At 35.8% G+C, this 23,279-nt stretch overlaps 1 protein-coding gene across 1 annotated transcript in view; it reads right to left on the minus strand.

Annotated features, from left to right (window-relative positions):
• Positions 1 to 23,279, minus strand: part of LOC149805389 (DNA replication licensing factor mcm5-A-like) — a 63,824-nt gene that overhangs the window by 30,679 nt on the left and 9,866 nt on the right. Inside the window, exons 2-7 of the mRNA XM_089949896.1 lie at positions 22,972 to 23,098; positions 22,102 to 22,230; positions 16,094 to 16,266; positions 11,828 to 11,983; positions 9,153 to 9,237; positions 1,411 to 1,667 (exon numbers count right to left, since the gene is read on the minus strand). Of these exons, the coding sequence (XP_089806022.1) occupies positions 1,411 to 1,667; positions 9,153 to 9,237; positions 11,828 to 11,983; positions 16,094 to 16,266; positions 22,102 to 22,230; positions 22,972 to 23,098 (927 nt within the window). The remainder of the gene's footprint in view (positions 1 to 1,410; positions 1,668 to 9,152; positions 9,238 to 11,827; positions 11,984 to 16,093; positions 16,267 to 22,101; positions 22,231 to 22,971; positions 23,099 to 23,279) is intronic.

A 23,279-nucleotide genomic window follows, 5' to 3' on the forward strand; every position in this document is an offset into this window, starting at 1 on the left:
TGTACAGAAACTATTCTTTTTCCATCAATGACCTTGATCTTTGCACTTTTGACCCCAACATCTATAGGCATCTCCTTACCCTAAATGCAAGCCATTTACAAAGTTTGGGCCAATTCTGTGATGTACAGTGAATGTTGTTGTATGAAAACTATTTTTCTTCTTTCAGTTACTGAGCTTGACCTTCGACTTTTTAACTCCAAATCAATGTCTTCTGCCTTACCAAGCCATTCACAAAGCTCCAATTTAAGAATCATAATGGACAGAGAACTAGCAACAGAATTAGATACAGCAGTGCAAATTGTAATCAATAGCTTTTAGAATTCCAAAATTTTGGTGCCAAAGTTAACAAGAGTTTGATTTAATAATATGGCAAGATATGTTGTATTCATGACCAAAAAAATATCCTTGCTTGCTTTTTAAAGACCTTATAAAAGCTCACAGTTGTTATCTATTTATTACTGAATGGTCAACAATAAAGCCATTAAGCCACTCATACACAGGCACTTGCCACTGTTATGCTAAAACAAGAACACAACCATTCAAGTTGTGATTGTGGACAGATTTGCTATCACCATATAATCAAACAATATTCGGCTTTTGCTCTGCCATGATGAAAAATCACAGTTGTAAAAAAAAATGTCATGGAATATTAGGTTTATTTGATTTTTTTCCTCAATCTTTCAAAGAATGACTTGATTGTTTTTAAGAAACTCTTTACCCATGAAATCAAACTGTTTACTCCCAAACTGGATTCAGGAGTTAGACACCAGCTGAATTCTCATCTTGTATACATTATGACAACAATACCCTATACTCCCTGTACGAATTTTAGTCTTTTTCAAGTCTAAATACAAGTGTCTCTTTAGAAACATCTGATTTATCTATTATTTTATTGGTCAGAGGTCGCACCTTTTGGACATGTCCAGCGAATATGAACATCTTGGAAAAAGAGTTTCCAAAGTTAGCACAAGAGTATTAGCAAAAGATCTGGATTAAACGAATCTAGCAGAAAAGAAATTGTGTTTCTTTATGCAAATTTTCAATGGACTTAGTATCATGAACACAAGATGGACTAGCTGCCAATTTTCTTGTACACCTGTACGTACTAATGAAGGGTTTATCTGTCCAAAAAGTAAATAATGCATATGTAACAACTGATTCAAGTGTCTCCTTTAATATGCATAAAATGTCAAAAGTTTTGCATACATACATACATCCCCCCACCCCCTTGTACTGCTTAGCAGATAATCTTTTCTAAAGTTAACTGACTTGGTTCAATATTGCATATGGTACACATGATGTTGGCACATTATGCTATAACCAGTTGCACTGTACACCTTTAATGACATCTCTTTTTTTGTCATTATAGAGCAAATGTTCCTAACTTGGAACTCGATTCAAACTACTCACCGTTTTCTAGAGCCACCAAACAGTAAGCATCCAATAGCCTTTTTGATATCCAAGCTACCATAGATAGAGGGTGCTATACTCTTTGCGATAATTTCATAGACATTGGGATTGTTTGCCAGGTTGTGGAACTCCTCCTCCTCCTCTGGCCTGATAGGATTTTCCGCACTTCTTCCAGTTCCTTCTGTATCAACTTGGATACCAAGCACACGGAAGTAAGGTACACGGATTCCAACATTCACCTTGTCCCTTGAATTCTTCTGTTGAGAAAATTAAAACATACAGTTCAAAACCAACTTGTCCATCTTTGTCTTGCTACTATTGCATGGTTACATTCTTGTAGACGCTATTCACATGGGCAAGATAAACAAGTTCCTGCTGGATCAACCAACCCACCCATCCCTCCAAAAACCCAACCAACCAAATAGCTCATTCTAATTCCTTAGTCACACCCAATGTACAGAATATCCTCCTCCTTTAACTTGGACTGGGACCAATGGACAACATGAAGGGTTGGAAGAATAGTAGGAGACCTGCCAACCCCGATGAGACTGTCTCAGTGAGGCAGTTTAATTTTTACTGTAAGTGTGTAACAAAGTATCATAAACTGCTATTGTACAGTTGAAAAAGTTCTTTAAAAGTTCAGTATTTGATAGATGGGTTTGATAGATGCAGATATGGTAAACATTATGATCAAATGAAATGTTTTAAGTACATGTAGACCACTATTACAGTTGCACAAACTTCAGTTCCAAACCCTGTGCAGCTCAATGGCTTGTTGCTATCAACTTCATGCAAGTCTTGGCATTTCACATGACGACAGCAATCGTATCTCCTGCCACGAGACAAACTCAGACACGTGATGTCCAATAAGCCTAACTCACTTCCAGCTTTTAAAATCACAAGAATCTAACTATTCCTTTTTAATCTTTGCTATTATTAACACTGTTTAAGATGCTTATTTTCTATTTCTGCAGTTTTTGCTTTCCTAGTGCAAGTCAGTATTTTAAGTGTCATTTTTGTAAAACCTGCAGCAAAATCATAAGGGTTTGCAAGTTTAGTAGTGTGCAGATATTACATAATTAAAATTACTTTAACCCTCCTCCCTCCCAGCAAAATGACATTTTAACAGCAGGAATACATTAATGGCACCTAATTGTTCAATTTGCCTGCCCACTGAGAAGCTGGTGACCCAATATTACCAATGCTGTCAAAAGTATATTCTGGTGCAAAGTAGAGGATGGCTTGACACCAAGACAAATGACACTACATCTAGGTAACATCACAAGGCTAGAAGCACATAGCTACAAGAATTGCAGATATTCAAGTTTTTGTGTGTGTGCATGTGTGATTTGGATTTTAACATAGCTTTAAAAAAATTCAGTCATATCGCTATGTGTGGCAGTTTACAGCAATGTTTAGCACTGAAGCACTATGCTGCAGACATGCAGCTTCATGTCCCACCTAGTCACATTATCCTGACACCAGGCTGACCAGTCCTAGTACCATTTTTACATGGCTTTGGTATCACTCAGCCAAGATTCGAACTCAAGACATTCTGCATCCAAGGCAGATGCTCTGCTTAAACCACTTGGACTAAAGGAGCGGTCTTAACAAAACAGGTTGAATTACCTCATTATGTTACTTGAAATTGACTCGGATGCTTATTCCTGAATGATCCCATGTTATGCCATATATGGGATTTGGAGAACAGGAATACAGATACCCTCAGCTTAGCAACCAGTAAAATAAAAAAGATCACTTTATGGATCTGTTTTCATTTTTACACAATTCAGATATTTAATTGTTGGATGGCAAATCTGTATTAAAGATTAAACAAATTAAAAATAATGTTAATTTTTTTTTAAATCTTTCATTACAGGACCTGGTGTCTATTTTGCACAAATCTGGTGTGTCCTGGTTGAAACACTGGTGACATGAAGGTCATACTGGTCAGGCCAAAGCTGTCAAATGACCTCAAATCTTGAATAAAAGCACAAATGTGTAATACAGGGACATTGTGGATGGGGGGTAAGGTGGCAAAGATATGTGGGATTGTCTCAAACTGATTCCAACAAATGTCTAATAGTTCTCTCAGTTTTCAGAACTTTTTATCACAGGACTGATATGTACAGGGTTAGTAGCATTATTTCTTTCAAAATTTCCAAGGTTCAAAATCAGGTGCATTCTTACATTAATTTTGATGGATACATCATTTAAACACAAGTTTATAGTTACTATTACTTCAAACAAGAAACATTTCTTCCAAATTTATTTCTTTTTTTAAAAAAAGAGTATGATCGTTAATATCATTCCCGTAACTACAAAACATCCTACATCTGGGCATTAGAATAATGTACAGTCACTTATGTTCATTTTACACTACAATACACTATTTACAAAGTCCAAAATATTTTAAAGTGAATTTTTCAGTTCTTGTAGCATCAAGCTGTTTTTCAAGAGCTCCAATTTTGTCATTAACACTTTTCCTCAAACTATTTGATGTCATGATGAAGGAAACTTTCCAATTGGTCTCTGCTTTCAACAATGCATAACCAGCAGCAGCAGCTGTTATTGTCTCAATGTCGTTTTTCAGTACAGGCCTTTCTTCTTCACCAACCCTCATACCCCCTGCCACAAATGTTTCTTGCACAACTCTCCCTCGATAACTTGCACACATCAAGGTCCAAAAACAGACCACTCTATAAGCGACGGCATGAGTTACCAAGAGACCTCCGAAAAATCCACTAGACATCCAGAGAACCGCTGGGTTGGGGGTGGGGGGTGAGGGTGAGAAAGACTGGGCTGTTTAATGACTGAATCATCGCTTTATAATTGCGTCAAGAATAACTGTCAATAAAGGATTTTTTTGGATGAAGTTGTTCATTATTCTGTATAAATGAAATTTATTTTCAAAAGGTCAAACATCTGGAAGATTGATAACACGATTCCACCTTTCAACAACCAACACAAAGCAGGAATTTTTTCGTGTATTATGTCTTTTTGTATTTTTACATATTCTGGGTCCCCGAGTGGTAATTATTTTTGCGAAACAAGGAGTCTAATTTTCAGGGAACCAGACTAACTGTTGATACACTACCAAACAAGATTCCTTTTTATAAAAAACATGCAACATTATGTAAGACAATCGTCTACGTCGAAATCAATTTTGTATTGTTCAATTAGTAAAATATGATGCCGTGATTTCATTGCAATTAATAGTGAAACTTCTTATCATCAATGAAGATATCTTTATGTGCACATTCAGGAATTCTCTGAAGCTTGTTTTCCCCACAATGGTCCATATCTGTGAAACAAAGTTCTTTATTTGACGAAGTTCTCATTTCACTTGGTTTCCTTGCTTTTTTTTATCACAGCGATGAACGAGTCAGTAATTTTAAGGTCATTTGATTAGAAAGAGTCAGTAATTTTAAGGTCGTTTGATAAGATTATGAAACAAGGTAACCGATACACAACTGGGGTCAATAGTTCTTAACCATGTAGGATTGATATGCCTTTTAATGTTTTTGTTTTGTTCCCCATCCTTTATTTCATTCAAAAAATGTAATTAAGGTGACAATAGAAAAGGAGGACAGCTTTTTATTTAGTGCAACAATACAACAATGATTCCATTAGTCCAATATCAAAACACGGTCAGCACTTAAGTAGGTTCTCAGAGAAAACGTTTGCGGACATAGCTGTTACGGTAGATTGACACATTTTACGTTTCATTACAAAAGGACACATTGCATTTAATGATGATTACATTTAAAAGGAACTAAAAGACAGAACTAGAATACAAATTTCAATTGATAAAAAATAATTTAGTTGGTATTTATTTATTAAGTACTGCAGCTACTAGGCGTAAGTTACATTTTCATTGATCAAACTTTCCTGTAATATCGCTAGTTACGGTATACTAAGAATGTTGTTTGGAAAGAAAATATAACAAATTATATGACTTGATATTTCATAAAACTGATCATAAAACAAGCAATATATATGAAAGTTTCTATTACCAATTTTTATCGCAATTTTCTTCAAGTTCAACAAATAGGATACGATTTTTTGTATTTTCTCATTTAAAAAATGGGATCCATAACTGACCCACATTATAAGTGGGTTTGTTATCGAGGAAGTGGAGTATTATCACTTATTTAAAAAGAGTATAGGGATATTTTAAATTGCTTCATATTAATATTTATTTCAGCTTAGCTGTATTCTCTATTTCTAGATTTATCTTGTTCATTGTAATTATTCTGTCCTATTTCCACTCAATCCAAAAACAACCAGACTGAACTAACGTCATAATAAAGGCTATATAGAGTTACCATTTTAAAACTTGAATCAGTTCACAGACTTGCCTCTATTGTCAAACATAATTTCATGCTAAAGGCTTTATGTTTTGCCATATTAGCTGCCATTATGAGAGCTTGGTGGGTTTTTTTCCCCAGCTGCATGTTACCCGAGAGCACTCACTTCCACTGCACACAAATCGATATGCTCCTTGCATAATCTGCATTTTGCAAAGCTCATTGAGAAAGGACACATAATCCAAACTTTACATTTTTCTTCGTCCAGCCACCTAAGTTGGAATATGCAACCAGACATTTCAACTCGTACAAACAATTCAAATTCAAGGACTCAACAGTACTAATTCAGTTCCCATAGTAAACCTATGCAAATACCACGATATTAAAAATTCAACAACTTTAAATTTCAGAGTGCTCATTATCAAACCTATATTTATCACTATCGATAAAACCTGGATGTCAGCTTCTGTGTGAAGGCAAGGATATGAGCCGCAGCATTTTCTGGACCTGCATGTGTTTGAAACATGTGCTTTAAATTCCATATCAAAGAGTCAGGTGCTAGCTTTAGTAATAAGTGTTTCAAAGCACAAGACTGTTAAAGGAATGAAATTACATCAATAAAACAATGGCTCTATTTTTTTCACTTACAACTAGGATAAGCTCTCAAAAGAGTCTTTTTCCTAAAACATAACTTACAATATTAACCAATCCTGGACAAACAAACCCATATATACTCTATTTTATCTTCACCAATTTCCAGGATTGTTCCCATTTTTCCATATAATTAGTAATGAGTGTCCTTAAACCACTGCTACATCCGGGCTTCATACAATCAGAAATTCAAGATGTAATACAGTGCAGTGGCCACTTAGCAAGATATCAGGGGATGGAGCATCCATTTCGCTTTATTTAAATCTGTATAAAGAAAACTATACAATTCATTCTGGCTTTTCAAGGTCCATATACAATATTTTGAATTTTCAAGGTATTTTCAAGGCCTCAAGTTAAAATTCATTTTTCTAGGCTTTTCAAGGTTTTCAGGGTCCTCTACGGACCCTGTATGTAGAGACCTTACTGACTTTCATATGACCCCTGACCTATGCCATGTCGACTTTAATATGGCCTCTATTCAATTCCAAGCTAATGTTGATATTCTTTTTCATCAACTTACTGCAATGAATAACAATGAACAGAGATGACATTGTATCAAACAACGTCATACTATTCAGAAGTTTGACATTATGATTACCTTGCAGCAGAGGTCGGCAGCCTACAGCACGCATGCCACAATGTGGCATGTCGAGAGGTTTTGTATGGCATACGAAAGGCAGCCAAATATCTTAATTTTAACAGTGTTACTCTCTTAATGGTGGCATGCATTCATTTTGTAATTAATCTGGAAAAAGTGGCACGCTATGTAAAACAGGTTGCCGACATCCGACTCAAAGAGTCTGCATTTCAGGCAACTTTGCAAGTTTCAAGTTGTTCCAATTCAACAATTTTACAATTTGCCTTTAGTTTCTTTGATAAAATGCTGCCAATCTTCCTATTTTCTATTTTAATATTTGCCAAGCCAAGTCAGCTATCAATATGCAATTTTTATTTTATTTTTATTTTTGCAAAACTCTCGTGAAAATGATGCCTGAAAAAAAAAATGCTACAGGATATGTGCAATATGTTGCAATGATAACCTGTTCTTCTCCTTTATTTTGAAAGGAGGTTTACCAGATAATGTTTAAATGTTTTTATTTTAATAAATTAAACATATATATAAGAAATGTGCACCTCTACAATCGTCAATTTAATAAATATGGGAAGAGCATTCTGCAGCAGATCATTCAGAAATATAAATTTCTGTATACACTATAAAGACAATTGATATTTTAAATCAACACATATATGCAATTGAAAATATTTTTTATTTCACTTTTAGCCTACTTCTCCCTTGTACTCTCTCCCTTATCCCTTTTTTATTTGCATAGCTGCCAACCTTCCAGGCTCACAATTAGTGAAAATAATGATAAAAAGTCATGAATTTGGACAAGAATTCGTGAAAAAAACCATGACAATAACTCCATCCACTCTGACCGTCAATACTACACTATATCAAGTTTGCAATATAAAACTAAAACACTACATATATGCAAAAATATTTATTTATCAAGACATGATACTGTGGCAGACTTGAACTTCCTCAACTGCTTGATCGTAAATTTGTTTTCTAAACAGTTCATACTTTTTGCCGGCTGGTTGATCTTGGTGACTAAAATTACTGACAAATTTTCTGCAGCTAAGGAGGACCTAAAGTCTTACTTTTCCTCACTAGAGAAAATACACTTTCGCTTGCACTGTTGCTGTGAGGAATGCAAAGGAGCTGCAGCACTTTTGGTTCTTCCACATGAAAATTTGGAATCGATTTTCGAGTCTGGCAACATTTGTCAGAACAAATGTTTAGCATGGTCTCCAGCTGATAAAGGTAGATTGTGTTCGACAAGAAAACTCACAAATAATGCTTCAGCGTTGGTAGCCTGCATTTCTTCCACCAATTGTTTAAAATATTCCAGAGCTGAAATCTGCGAATTCTTAATTTTCCCACTACGTGTTTTTCGCAACTGACGTACTTGCTCACATCGTCTCTGCGACGGCACACTGAGTGCTAAAAACATGATGAATATCAATGTTTAATGGCAGAATGCACGGCCAATTTTTGATATATTCCAAATTAAACTTCACTTTTTGAGTAATACATTTCTTTTTCTTGGTGGTGAAGACATTTTCAAAATCTTACATGCGATGCTGAACCGTAACTTAAATCAGTGTTGGTGATGCATGCGCGGAGCAAAATTCCGGTTAGGCCCCAGTATCTCTCAAAAGCATTTGTAAAACTACTCTTATACATGTAGATTAAAATAGGCTAAATGCTTGCTACCGGGCCAACTGTACTAATCGGCTGTAGATCTACTAATATCGCGAGCAGCAGTACCGGACCATTTCGGCAACTGCGAATATCACGACTAGCGCTTAACGGGAAATCTATTATTTTATTAAAGATTTAAAATAATTGAGGATTGGAGAATTCATGAATTTTTGGCTTGCGGCGTGAATCCGTGAATCGCTGAAAAAGTCGTGAAATTCACACCAAATTCGTGAGGGTTGGCAGCTATGTATTTGAAGGGAAGACACCACAAAGGCTCAGCTAAAGAGTGTTAGACTTGTAAATGAAATATCACTGGTTTGATATTTTGCCCAAGCTTGCCTGCCAAGGTGTCCTGGGAGAAGGCACTTGGATCCTATTTCCTTGGTATCAAAAGCTGTTAAAATCAATAACAACCCCCCCACCCAAAAAGAGGCAAAATTCACTGCCCCTGGAACAATCTATAACATTTAACACAAACCAAAAGTTCAGAGAGGAGAAAGCAACTGATACAAAACCTTTGAAGGCATGCCCGACTTCTTGATGGAAAAGATGCCCATTACTGTGACTCTGTTTCCAGGCACCACTTTATCACACAAGTATCTAGAAAAGACAAGTAAATGTCATATTTAGTGTGATAGTGATGTAATGGGGGTGGGGTGAGGAAGAGGCACTGTATCCTCTTTCCCAAGCCATCTGATAACAAGTATTATGATAATCCACTCCAAATGCTATGTATATTCAACCAGTGGTTCCCAACCTTTTTTTTGGTCCACTACCCTAAAAATTAATTGTTCGGAGTCTCACAACCCCATTTCACCATTTTGACAAGCCAAGCCCCCTCCCCAGAAAGACCCCTGGAGACCCTCCAAAACATCTTCGTGACCCTGATTCGAGTCCTGATGGTTGGGAACCACTAGTATGTTGAGTTTAGTGGCATGTCAGCTGAATTCTGGCTTTACAGTTTCATACAAAATGCAAGGTTAATGGTTGCTAAAATCTTAACCTTTTCAGTGTGTGTGTTTGATTTAGAATCTTAATGGAGCTTTTAAAAAAATTCACTCATATTGCTACGATGTCTGCAGTGTGGCAGTTTATAGTGATGACTGGCACTGGGGCATCATGTCAGACATGTAACATGATGTCCCACCCAGTCACATTATCCTGACACAAGGCCGACCAGCCCCAACACTAATCTCTAATTGCTGAGTGCCTAGCGAGGCAGCTGTTAATACCATTTTTATAGGTCTTTGGTACAATTTGGCTGGGGTTTGTGGTGGACACTCTAATCACTAGGCCACTGGATCTGTCGAATCTTTTCAAATATGAGTTAATGTTTATTTCAACAAGATAAAATGGCATCGTAAAGGTGTTATAATTCTTTAAATGGAATACAAAATGTCAGATAAAGGTCAAACAAAAGTACCATAAATGGTGTTGTATATGCAAACTATATAGTAAATAGTATTATTATACAGTAGAACCCATCTTGAACAATCCTCCGCCATCACCCCACCCAACCAATAGTCTCTCATAGCAGTTGTCTCAAGAACAGGTTGTACAATACTATAATCTTTACCCAGACAACAAAATCAAATGGCTTCTTTCTTGCATCATCTGCCAGCCAGCCAAAAAGATTGCCAACATTGCAAGCTGCAATGAACTTTGGATTAGGTATATCACAAAGGACTTCTTACAATCAATATGACCATAACCTTTTGAATCTGAAACCAAAGGATACTTCAACATCTAACATGAAAGTCATCCATAAAATATAGCCAAGGAATAACAAAGGTTATTTTTTCAACAAAATATACTTTTTCATGTCCTGGCAATCTACACAGAATGGAAGATGTGTTCTTTAAAAGCAACAAACTTCTAAACAACCATATTTCAACTTCCTTCAAGCTCTATACATACTTGCACAATTATAGTATTCTCACACAATCCCACAGCCAAGCCTGTCTACAGCAGCCACCACGACCTTTGTAGGCAGGTGACCTATCAAGTCGGATACAGCTCTCAAACTTGGTCCAAGACAAATTTATGCACTATGAACCAATTAACATCATTATTAATTGTATTTAGTCTAGCTATCTGGCAACAATTAAGAAAACTAACAGTGTTTATGCACTCATCTCTCTCTCATCAGTAAATAAACTTAGTAATTTACAGCCTATCTGTAATTGTGGAACACCAGACCAACTTTTTATTAGCACAAAAACATGTTTCCACTTTAAACAACTGATGGATTAAGTTGTTGCTTAAACTCAAAGCGATCAAAGTTGGCTTTTCATTGCAACCTTTAGTGAATAAAAAGAAGCTTCCTGGGGCTATTATCAGTAACAACTGACCCTTTTCAGTCCATTTTTATAGTTTGACATTTATTTTGGGATGTACAATCAGAGTCAATTGCTTAGCACAAAGTTAGAATTCACCTCAACAACACCCGATTCATCAGGCAGAGGTGTAGCATTTTTCACAAGTCTCCTAAATATATAGTTTGCTTCAGAAGGAAAAACCTATTTGAATTATATAATACTTACCAGAATTAACTGCACTGGTATTTCTTTTTTTATGGCACTAGCCCCCAGTCTAAGATGAATATACTCTTTCAAATTACTAACTGGAGGTGCACAGTAAACAAGAATAATATTCCAGTCCGATACTAAAGAACTACTTTCACTGGAAACATCATCCTTCTCAACTACTACTACAAATGAAAAGACATCACAGGCAGGAAGGAATTAGGCAATAATGGAAGGCATGTAATGCCTAATAAAAATTAGCCAAATATACTTATTCCTTCTTTAATACCCGACATGACGGGTGGGAATGAGAAAGGGATCTCAATGGAAGTGAGGACCAGCAGCAACTGGCTCTTATGGGATCTTGTTCAAATCCACCACAATGGAACTGGCATCGTCATCCTGAACCCACTCCAGAGGCAAGATGGGCCTGTCCTGTCTGGAATTACTTTCTATACACCGAGACAATGAATTAGGGTCAGTGTTGTCCTGTACCTGCTTGCCTAAGGCTTTGACATAAAAATCAGACTTGGATCATGTTCTTTTAAATTCTTGGTCTAAATGGAAGGATGGAATATTTAGTTTGGACTGTGTAACTAAAAAGGTAAGCAATGTAGCTTTATGAAGTACATAAACAACTGCTGTTAAACCAAGACTTTACTTACCTATCACAATAAAGCTGCATGTGGCGAGGCATTTCTCCATTTGGAACTGATTCTGGTGATTCCTGAAGCTTGAGTACTTGGAAATCGACACATGTACACTTGTCGGGCATAATAAAGAAAGGATCTACAGGGCATTTTGGTGCCCCAGCCTGATCTCTGAAAGAGAAAGAAGAGAAATACTGTAAACTAACTTGCATCCACCAAATAAAAAGTGTAACAAATTAGAGGATAAACTTAGAGCAACAAGAATCCCTCCAAGTGACTAATGTTCTATTGGCTGGAATCAATTTTGCAGACACCAAGACAAAACCAGTTCTCTTTGTAACTGCTGACACATAAATTCTTCAAGAAAACAAAGATTTTTGGTATGGCAACCATGGCAGCTATACCTAAATGTTTTGGAACAGTAGCAAGATCTGTTAGGAGACAAGGATCACTTGTATGTTTTCCATCCAGTTACTATGGAAGCCACACCATTGCTAGTGAGTCACTATGGACAAAACAAACCACAGCTAAAGAGCATCTTAAGAAACGTATACCAAAATTGATTCAACCTTTACGAAGAAATTGAAAATAGATTTCCACATTTTATATAGAAGTCAAACATTGCTAAGAGCCAGATCAGCAAAAATTCTAGGAGAAAATGTTCAAAATAAAACTATCCCCCCACTCCTACCAAACTCGAACAAAACTTTCTCAAGGTATTCAGATAATATTTTGAATTTTCAAGGTGTTATCAAGGCTTCGAGGGACAAATTCATTATTCAAGGCTTTTCAAGGTCCCACACAGACTCTGATTTGATGGTATTTTGAGAAAATGCTATAAGGAACAGCTTCATCATGCAGGTGTTTTCCATAGACAATTTGGAGAATAAAATGCCTGAGGTTCTCCTTCCAAGTTAGGCTGGTTTCCTGACCAGCTCAACAAATCTAATATGAAATCTGGATCCAGATCAAACCTGGTCAAGTTATATCTGGTTTTGGCAATCATATTTTTTTTCTTAAGTTTAGTCCAGAAGTTTGTATTTTGTTTAAGGCAAGACAAACTGTAAGGGTCAGCAGGTGTGTAATAGCTTTGTGACTAAGGAACACCCACAAATCCTGGTCTTTTTTTAAATACAAAACCTCAAAATAAGTAACTTTTTAAGCCATCAAGTCCCTGAAAAGTGGTGAAAAACAAACAAAATTCAACAGATAAGAACAATATTTTAAATAAAAGAAGAGACATATCCAGACCTGCCAACCCCAATGCAGAGCTGCCAACCTTCCAGACCCGCAATTAGTGAAAAGAGGGATAAAATTTTTGTGAATTTTGAACATAATTAGTGAAAAATTATACCATGATACCAACTCCATCTATTTTGATGGTCAGTACTGCATTATATGTAAATCCAAAAATAAAAATAAATAATATTTACAGTGATTACAAGAAAAAATTATTCGCAGGCAAATTTACTTATATACACAAACTGCTATGGTAAATTTGTTTTAAAACAGTTCAGGCTTCTTGCCCGCTGTTCAATCTTGGTGACTAAATTGTGCAAATTTTCAGTACATAAGGCATTAAAGTTTGTCTTATGTTTCCTTACAATGGGAAATATTCTTTCACTGTCACTGATGTCCAACTGAGAAAGACAGGTTATGTCCAATGAGAAAACTCACAAACAATGCTTTAGTATGCATAGCTAGCAGAACTTATGTAGGTGGCTAAAAGCACTCCATAGCTGATATCTGCTGGGTGCTCTTCATTTCTCCAATATCTATGTGCTTTTTGCAAGCTGTGTGCATTTTTCACATCATTCTGCCACATGCCCACTAGGGCTCATATGGTTGCTTACAATTTATCTGCAGACCTGCCAACCCTGACAGTTGATTTTCCCCCGCAATTTTGACCAGTTTTCAGTAAGGTGTAACAAAATATGAACTGCCATTGTAAAGCTGGAAAACGTAATTAAAAGTTTGGTATTCAGAATGAGAAGTGGCAATAAACATTATGTTCAACTTAAAATTTTGTAAAGTATGGGTAGACTTTATTTACCACTAGTACAGTGCACAAATTATAGTTTCAAACCCTACGCAGCTCAATGGCTTGCTGCTGTCTCCCAACTTGACGTAATTACTGAAAATTCTTTTTCCATTTCACATGTCAATGGCAATCAATATTTACTGCTACAAGTCATACTCAAAATGGCATGTTATGTCCAATAAACGTAACTGTGCCCTTCCAGCTTTTATTCACAAGAATCTGAATATTCCTTTTTATTTTTCCTGTGTTGATTATAAACACTTTTCAAAAGGCATATTTTCCCTTTCGTCTGAAACGCGCATTGCTTGTTGGATGCCATTTAAAACAAAAATATATGATCAACAGTTTAATCATGCAAACATTTTACATGAACAAATAGGTGCAGATTAAAGCGTCTGATGTGCTGCTGTAAAACTAGTCTGGTCCAGTGACCAACTTCACTACTTCTAATATGAAACCCAGATCCAAATCAAACACGAATGAACAAATTTTCTGGGGTGTTTTTGGCAATGATCATTTTTCTGTTGTTTTTGCTTTTATGCCACAAGTCTGTATTTTAAGGATAATTTTAGTAAGACTTGCGGAAAAATCGTAAGAGTTGGCAGGTCTGTATCTATCATACACGTCAAATAATATTATTATATAGTACATGTATGACAGGTAAATGGAAAGCAACGAGCCCCTGTGCACATTCCCAATTCTAAAATTTGCAGCATACTACTGTACAAAAAGCATAATGTACACTGATGTTAAATGGCTGTATGCAAGGCCAATTTTTTGGGTGTACTCCATTCTATATTAAACTTTTTGTGGAATACATATCTTTTTCCATGTAGGTGAAAACATTTTAACTGTTGTGTAACTTAATTATCAAATGGCATTAATCCATAAGGTGAAAACAATCAGTGGTGTTGGCACATGCGTGGAAAAATATGAACTCAAGCAAATTATCATACATGATAATCTTTCAATAGCGGAAAAATTCCTACACTCGAAAACGCTGTCTTCATTTGGTGTTTGTTTAAAAAAAAAAAGCTGTTGCTTCGAGAAGGTACATTTGCCACAATTTTTAAAAAAATCAGTTGGGCCTCTGGTTTTCTTTAGGAGTATTTGTAAAACTTGTTCTAAATATAGATTATATACTTTACAATGCTTGCTACAGTGCAAACATGACAATTTAATCTAGTTGTACTAACATCGCAACAAGCAATACAGGACCATTATGGGTATGAGTGACCACTGCTGCTATTTTGATTTGCACCCAACGGGATAAAATTTATTTTTATTCTTGATGTATGCCGTTTGAGAATTGGGAATGCATGATAATTTTTTGGCATGCAATATTAATTCATATTGAGTTGTGAAATTCATGCCAAAATCAAGAGGACTGGCGTGTCTGCTGATGAGACCATCTCAGTAAGACAGTTGATTTTACCAGTTTTCAGGAACGTAGAACAAAATATCATAAAACTTCTATAGCAAAACTGGAAAATGTATTTGAAAGTTCAGTATTACAAACATGCTGCTATGGTAAACATAATGTTCAATGGAGAAGTTTGTGAAGTACACATACACCTTATTTACCACTAGTACAGTTGCACAAACTTCAGTTCCAAACCCTATGCAACTCCATGGCTTGTTGCTATTTCTCCAATAAACATAATTGTGTCCCTTCCTGCTTTTATCACAATAATCTGAATATTCCTTTATATCTGCCTGTGCTGATTATTAACTTTTTAAGAGGCTTAATTTACGTTTGTCATCAACATACACTGCTTGCTTAATGGCATTTTAAAAAATTCTATGGTCAACAGAGTAATCATGAAGACGCTTCACATGTGCATTTCAAAGCTTCCAAGGTAGCGCTGCAAGGTTAGACTGGTTTCCCAATTTCACCAATTCTAATATGAAACCCAGATCCAAATGAAACATAGATGAAACAATTATCCAGATTTTTGGCAACAATAATTTTCCTGTAGTTTTTTGCTTTTTTTCCTGCAAGTCCTTATTTTAGGGTAATTTTCACAAGTCTTGCAACAAAATCCTAAGAGTCTGCAGGTCTGCATATCTCAAAATCCTTTTTAATTGGCCTATATATTTTATCAAATACCATACCCAATTTAGTCTTAATTGATGAAGCATTTCATAATCAAACAAGGGGCATCATTCAGCGTAATTATAAATAGCAAAACAAAGACATAGCTTTACAACAGAAAATCATAGAGTGAAGTTAGACATACGTGTTACACTTTCTAGGCAATGCATATCCCTCAAGTCCTGGTTTCACAGCAATGTTATTGATAACATTCCGACAGCTGCGACACTGAATCGTCAGTTTGGTGGCCTTTGCACGTACAGCCGAGGCAGCAATCACAATACCTGGAATCTTTACTAGGCGCGCCATCTGATTTGACTGAAGATAAAGAGAATATTATGAAATAATATATTTTCCCCTACTTATCTGAAATGATGATGAAACACAGCAAATGGGACTTGTCTAAAGATGACATTCACAGATTCTTTCTTTAACTACTTGTGTAACACATCTAGTAAAGAACTGTTCTTAAAGTATAAACAAAGTATTGCTGTCGTAATAAATAGGGTGAAATGGTGGCTCATTGGTTAGCATGCCAGACTTGCAATCAAAATTAAGTGGGTTTAAATAGTACCACTGAACCAGCCCATGTCAGATACCATGTTAGGCAAGGCACTATACTCCAACTGCCTCTGCACTAATAACCTAATTGTGCTGTAAAGCACCAAACCAAACCAAAACATATTGGTGCTGTGGAGCTGTTCCAACTGTTGCCAGAAAAACCCGTGGCAAAATTTTTAAGAATACCTCATATAGGTGGCAACCCATATCGACACCATTCCACAGCTCAAGAGTCTGAATGCATTTATACTATATTTTACACTTGTGCCTTATCAAGTAAATCCTGGTACAAATGAAGGAATAAAGTGCAATCCATATACAGGCAAGTGTAAAATGTAATTCTGTAAAAAGAAAGCCTAATATTACACTAAAAGCATAATGGTTGGCATGTATGGGTGAGTAGAAAAAAAATGAGGGGGAGGAAAAAAATGGCCATAATTTAATATTTACTTAACATTACCACATGCGTATCTCTTTCTTCCTGATCCACTCTTATAAGACCGCTACTGAAATCAGAATCTCCAAAATATGTTGCCTCTAGCTGTATAAGCATTACTCTGTTCATTGTTTCTCATCTGAACGTGTTTCTTATCTGTGTATGAATATTGTTCTGAACTGAGAACCCTTATTCACAGCCCACAGGTAATATCTTTTTGACAATTCTGCTCCAAAATAAGAATTTTCGTTAACATAAGCTCCAAAGTTTATAACTTTCTTGAAATAGCACTCTACAGACTACTATGCTTGATTTACATTTCCATAATGCTGTATTAGGATTTCAAGCCCATTAATATCATGTTCTACTTGTTTAAACAGAGGTATTTTGATCAAATAAATATCTGTACTTTTTAATTTCATGTTCAGATCTTTATTGTAGTCTTTATGCTAGAGCTCCATTTTTCTGTAGCAAATGATCCTACAGGGCTAAGTTGTGAGGAAAAAAAAAAAGTTATTTCATGTGAATGTCAGTGTTCACATCGTAATTAAGTCACAATTTCTCAATTGCTGCAGCAAATATAGTATACTTCTCTCTTTTCATAAAAAATCTGTAAAATAAACACCCATGTATATCAACTATATACAAATAATCCCATACATTCACGTCTTTTTCTCCAATGGACATAAACTTTTGATATGCCAGTCAAGCTCTTTTTGCGGCATCGGCAAAGATTTCTTTAGCCTTCCTTTTTGAAATACTTTTTTGGCTCAATGTGCAATCGTTTCTTTTCCTTCTCAATGTGAGCCTTTTCCCTTTCAAGCTGGTGCCTGTATTGGTGACATGCAGTGCACATATTCGGACAGAGAGCTAAACCTGTTCTCTCATGCAAGAAATCTTTCTTCTTATAGTAATTAATTGCACTTTTTCCAGATGCCTTCTAAACTTGAATGTTTCCGTATGCAGCTTTTGTAGGCACTGTTCCAAACTCTTCCAACTGCGATTAACGTAGAGCAGAGGTCACAAAATGCCAGTCCTCTAGTGTTCAGTTTTCTTATAAAGTGACCAACTAAATTTCTGTAGACTTTTCACTCCAGCAACTCCCATTTCCGTATGTTTTTAAACCTTTATCTAAACTGCTCATGTCATCGTCTCTCTCAACAACTCGGGATGCCATGTTTTGCAAACATGCTTCTTCTTTCCACCAGTTTCCATTACAAGAAGATTCATTGGATGAATTTAAACTTTTGACCTATCAGAATACTCTTTACGAGAGCCAGGTGCTAACTAATATATGGAACGAATACGTTCCAAGGGTTGTTGCAGATCGAGACCGAACAGACTATTTTTTTTAAAAAACAGATTGGAGATGATAATAATTTTTAAAAAGTTCTATATCAAGAAAAATCGGATTCAAGTCAGGAGAAAAGTGGAATTCCACTTTAAAACAGAAAAATCTCTGTATGATTCTGTTGTAGTGGTTAAAGAAAATCTCAAATTTACATGAATAATGTCGTGTGATATTATTTCGTCACCATAATATTAAGTGATAAAATAGAATATGGCATCTGTGGATTGCATACATTATATCTATGTATGGGGTTTTTTTTCCCCAAGCTAAAATAAGCACTCTTGCATACCTCTACATTTACACTTCTAGCAACAAACATGGTTGGTTCAATGATTCTGGCATAAATGACCAGCTTCTTGGTTTTTTAAATGTCTGCACTCTCATCAATTAAGATGCTAATGAATGGACTACATCATACTTTCTCCATTAAATCAGATTCTGTCACTGTTACTATGCAATCCTGGAAAAAAGTAAAGGTCGATAACTCAAGGTATAAAAGTATTTTATTATCATCATCATCATCATTTTTATTATTATTATTACTGTTAAAGTACTGAGAAAAATAAAACATATTTTTTAAAACCAAAGTAAAACTACCAAAATCAGATGCTAATTCTGCAACAACCTTAACCTAAGACAATGGAGTGTCTAAGGATGTTGCCTTGTGTTAATTCGGACCTTGTTTTAAGAAATCCCATCATGGTGTTTAAATGCTAAAATAATATGGTGCTACAATCTCTCTCTCTGTGGAATAAAGTCATTGAATTATAGTAATGTTGGAAGTGATTATGACTATACGACAATTTTAGAAATGGAAAACACTGGTATTATGTACATCACTGATGTATCACAAAGTTGTGAAATAAGCAGATCAGGGTCAATGTCATTTGTTGCATTGATCATCAGTGCAAATAATAATAACTTATCTGTTAAAGCATTATATAAGTTTCAAGCGGTGGGAATTGTCTGACTACTGTACGGTATCACAATTTCAACAGCAACTCCTTACATGCTCAAGAAAATATTCAAACAACAGCGATTGTATCATTATTTCAAACACACGAAAGAATTTCATATCAAAAGGAACAGGTACCAATAATCCAGATGGATTAAAAAAAGAAAAACGTTACCCACCATTAAATGTTGACAAGAAGTTATGACGAGCTACCAAATGCAATTTCCTTGGCTGATCAAGGTGCTTGGTGCAATATGTATTAATACATTAATTCCTCAAAATATGCACTGATTGGAACCTAACTGATCATGTTTTGGTTCTTTGTTAGTATATACTATTCTTCCATCTTACTTTCAACAGAAACAAATATGTTGCATTTCCTCCTACTCTCATGTTGCCAACACCAACACCCAGAAAGTCGACAAAATTCAACAGTGAGCTGTATTTTAAAGAAGCAATATTCCACTTTGCCAAGTAATAGGCAACTGACTTAGCGTGATTAATTGATTCAGATTTCTTAGAGATAGCTTCCATGCATGTAGTTTTAAGATTTTCACTTAGTTTCAAATCATGAATTGCTTGTTTGCGAGCTGGCATTTCAACATCTCTGTCCAGGGTTGATGTTCTGAAATTAGCATTTCCAAGTGTGAAAGAATATTTTTTTGCCAGTTTTAACACACCATCTGCAAAGCATCCAATCTTTTTTGATTCATTTCCAGCCATGGTCGATTTTGTTTCCAGACTGATTTGGAAGAGTACTTTATTTTCTTTGCGTCAGATGGATCCTTAGTTTCTTTGCTGCCCTGTTTGAGCACATAATCAGTAGCATCGTCCGATACAGGATTACAGACCTGCCAACCCTGACAAGTCCGTCTCAGGCAGCTGATTGTTTTCCGTAAGTTTGATCATTTTTCAGTAAGGTTTAACAAAAGATAATAAACTGTTATTGTAAAGCTGGAAATGTAATTTAAAGTTCGGTATTCGGAATGTGCAGCGACGATAAACATTATGTTCAAGTGAAAAGTTTGTAAAGTATGTGTAGACTTTATTTACCACCAGTACAGTTGCACAAATTTTAGTTCCAAACCCTATGGAGCTCAATGGCCTGTTGCTATCTCTCAACTTGATGTAATTCTTGGAAATTTTTTTTTTCCATTTCACATGATGGCGGCAACCATATTTTCTGCCTCGAGTCATACTCAAATTGGCATATGATGTTCAATAAACATAATTGTGTCCCTTCCAGCTTATATTCACAAGAATCTGAATATTCTTTTTTACTTTTCTGTGTTGATTATTAACATTTTTCAAGAGGCTTATTTCCCCTTTTGCCTTAAATATGCATTGCTTGCTGGACACCATTAAAAAAAAATATATTCCATGATGAACAGTTTGATCATGCAGACACTTCGCATGAATAAATATGTGCAGTTCAAAGCATCTGACGTGCTGCTGTAAAGTTAGTCTGGTTCTCTGACCAATTTCACTAGTTCTAATATGAAACCCGGATCCAAATCAAACATGGATGAACAAATTTATTCAGCAATGATATTTTTCCATAGTTTTTGCTTGTATGTTGCAAGTCCGTAATTTAAGGGTAAATTTTTTAAGACTTAGGGCAATTCATAGGAGTTGGCAGGTCTGGGATTAGCCTGAGAAGTGTTTGTTTGCTGCCATTGTGTCTATTGTGACAGCTACTTCTACACCCTGACTGTTATTAGAAGTGTTACTGCTAAAATAATGAAAATGGATCCAAGTTTTAACTGATTTTGCCATTTAACACATTGTCCTGCCAAGCCAGCCTCTGTATCAAACATGCCCTTTTGACCTTTCTGATTAACCAATTAGAGTTGAGCACATGACACACAGAAATTTATGACGTATTTATAACTATATAAGAACAAATATGCTAAGAGTGAACAACAGGGGATTTTTACAACCCAAAATATATGCACACAAATCCTAAATGGGGCGGGGGGATTTGCATGATCGTGCGTCCTAGACACAATCCTGATATAGCTACCAAAGTAATTCAAGGATTGCACGAAAGACATGCAACACGAGAGACATTTTTTTCCCTGAAACAGTGATGCTTTGTTTTTCAGCGTTATATTTTATCTTGCACTTCTTGCTGCTTTAACAAAGTATCTTGCAACATGTACACTTGTTTAATTGTTCTATGAACTACACCTGCCTCTCTTACACTTACAGGAAAGCTCAAGTTTCAACAGCATCCTGTACAGACCCACCCATACAATGAGCTTTTCACTTATTCAAGGATTCACTAAGATCAGGAAAGCATGCAACTGTAGATTGACTTTCTTTACACACAGCCTCAGCAACACCGTGACATTAATGAGTAAATGTGGACAGAACATTATACAAGGCAAAGTTTGAAGAAAAGCAATTAACTGTCACTGGCTGCATTTTAGCACCTAATCTGTCAGAAACTTTATGTTCTAACAGACCTTTTTTAAAATGTTATTTCCAAAGATTACAACAGTGGATTTAGGCCTATTAGCTTATACTCGAGTGTGAAAAGGGTGTGAGCATTTTCTTCAAGACCTCTGCATTTATGCTAGTTTCAATGTGAATAACTTAATTTAATTAATGCAAAAGAGGTGTAGTTTGTCTGCTCACAAATGCTTGAATTCAATGCACAAAGATCTTTAATACTGACTTGCAAATCCAAGCTCAATATTTAATCTTTTTTAAAAATTGCCAAATCTATGAAAATAACCACATCTTTTTTAAACCAAGCCACGAAGAAGAAGAAAAAATGTATGCAACTCATCATAGTTGACAATAGTGGGTTTTATTCATGAATTGCAAAGGCAAGAAATCCAATACCTTCAAATCCCGTATACTGCATGGATTAGCCTTAGAGATCAGCATAACCTGGATGTCTTCTACATATTCCTCCCCATCAGGCCGAGGTCGTGTGATCTCGTCAGCTACCTCCTTGGCAGCATCTTCAAACTAAACAAAGGCAGCAGCAGTTTAATCATTTGATAATTACACAAAGATTACTAAATGGTGTAAAATTTAATGTAAAAGACTTTTAAGTGGGCACTAATAACTAATTACTGGAACTTTCTATTAACTCAACTTTCTGTTTTAAGAAATCACTCTACATTATGAGAACCACGCAACATTTTTTCTTTAGCAATGCAACACAAATGCACATACTATAAAAGATTTAGTCATTACGTAACTTGTAACTGCTAAAGAATTGCATGTAGCTGTTCCAAAAGCATTGGGACTCATCTCATCGCATTTTAATTTGATATTAATGTTGGGGTGTGGGGTCAGAGGCCATTGCTTACTGAAAAGTTGGAAACTGTCACCAGTGTGCGGTGTGCAAGCAAACTTACTCTGACATATATATGCACAAAATCGATAGGGGATCAAATTTCTCACAAACTGTGAAAATAAAATTCACCGTCTTTAATCCATTTTCTTGTCCATGACCAGTAGACCTAAATACTGCATACATACATAATAACACAATAGACATATATACATTACATTCCAGTATATGATCTAGTACCTAAAAGCAAGTCATTACAAATGCAGTATAGACATCATACCCAGCAGAATTAATGATAAAATACACACAAAAAAAGACAGGTAATTTTTTTTACGACATGACACTTTTCCAGCATCACTTATCATGGACAAGTGGCTGTGAAAAATGCCTGCACTTTTTTTTCTCGTTACCAAGGGTAAGTATTCTGTTGGTGACTTTTGAAGTTTCTCTGCTTGTGTTTCATCAAAGCTGGCCACATCCTCAATATCAACTTCCAAATAGTACTGGCCAAGGTTGTAGTGGCGCTTCAGCTGGTCTCTGAAAGAATTTTAGAGAACTCGTTTTCTAGCTGCATGGTACAGAAAAGGAAAATCTAGCAGAAAAAGGGTGTAACTAATTTCCTACAAATGGGAAACATTAATTTAAGAGAATTTTGCAATAAAATAGTACAGGACCACAAAAGAAGTTGAGCAGAAGCGGCACTTCAGCTGGTCTCTGA

Source organism: Sinohyriopsis cumingii, chromosome 2, assembly GCF_028554795.1.
Source record: "Sinohyriopsis cumingii isolate HCF-2022 chromosome 2, ASM2855479v2, whole genome shotgun sequence".
Classification (NCBI taxonomy): Eukaryota; Metazoa; Mollusca; class Bivalvia; order Unionida; family Unionidae; genus Sinohyriopsis; species Sinohyriopsis cumingii.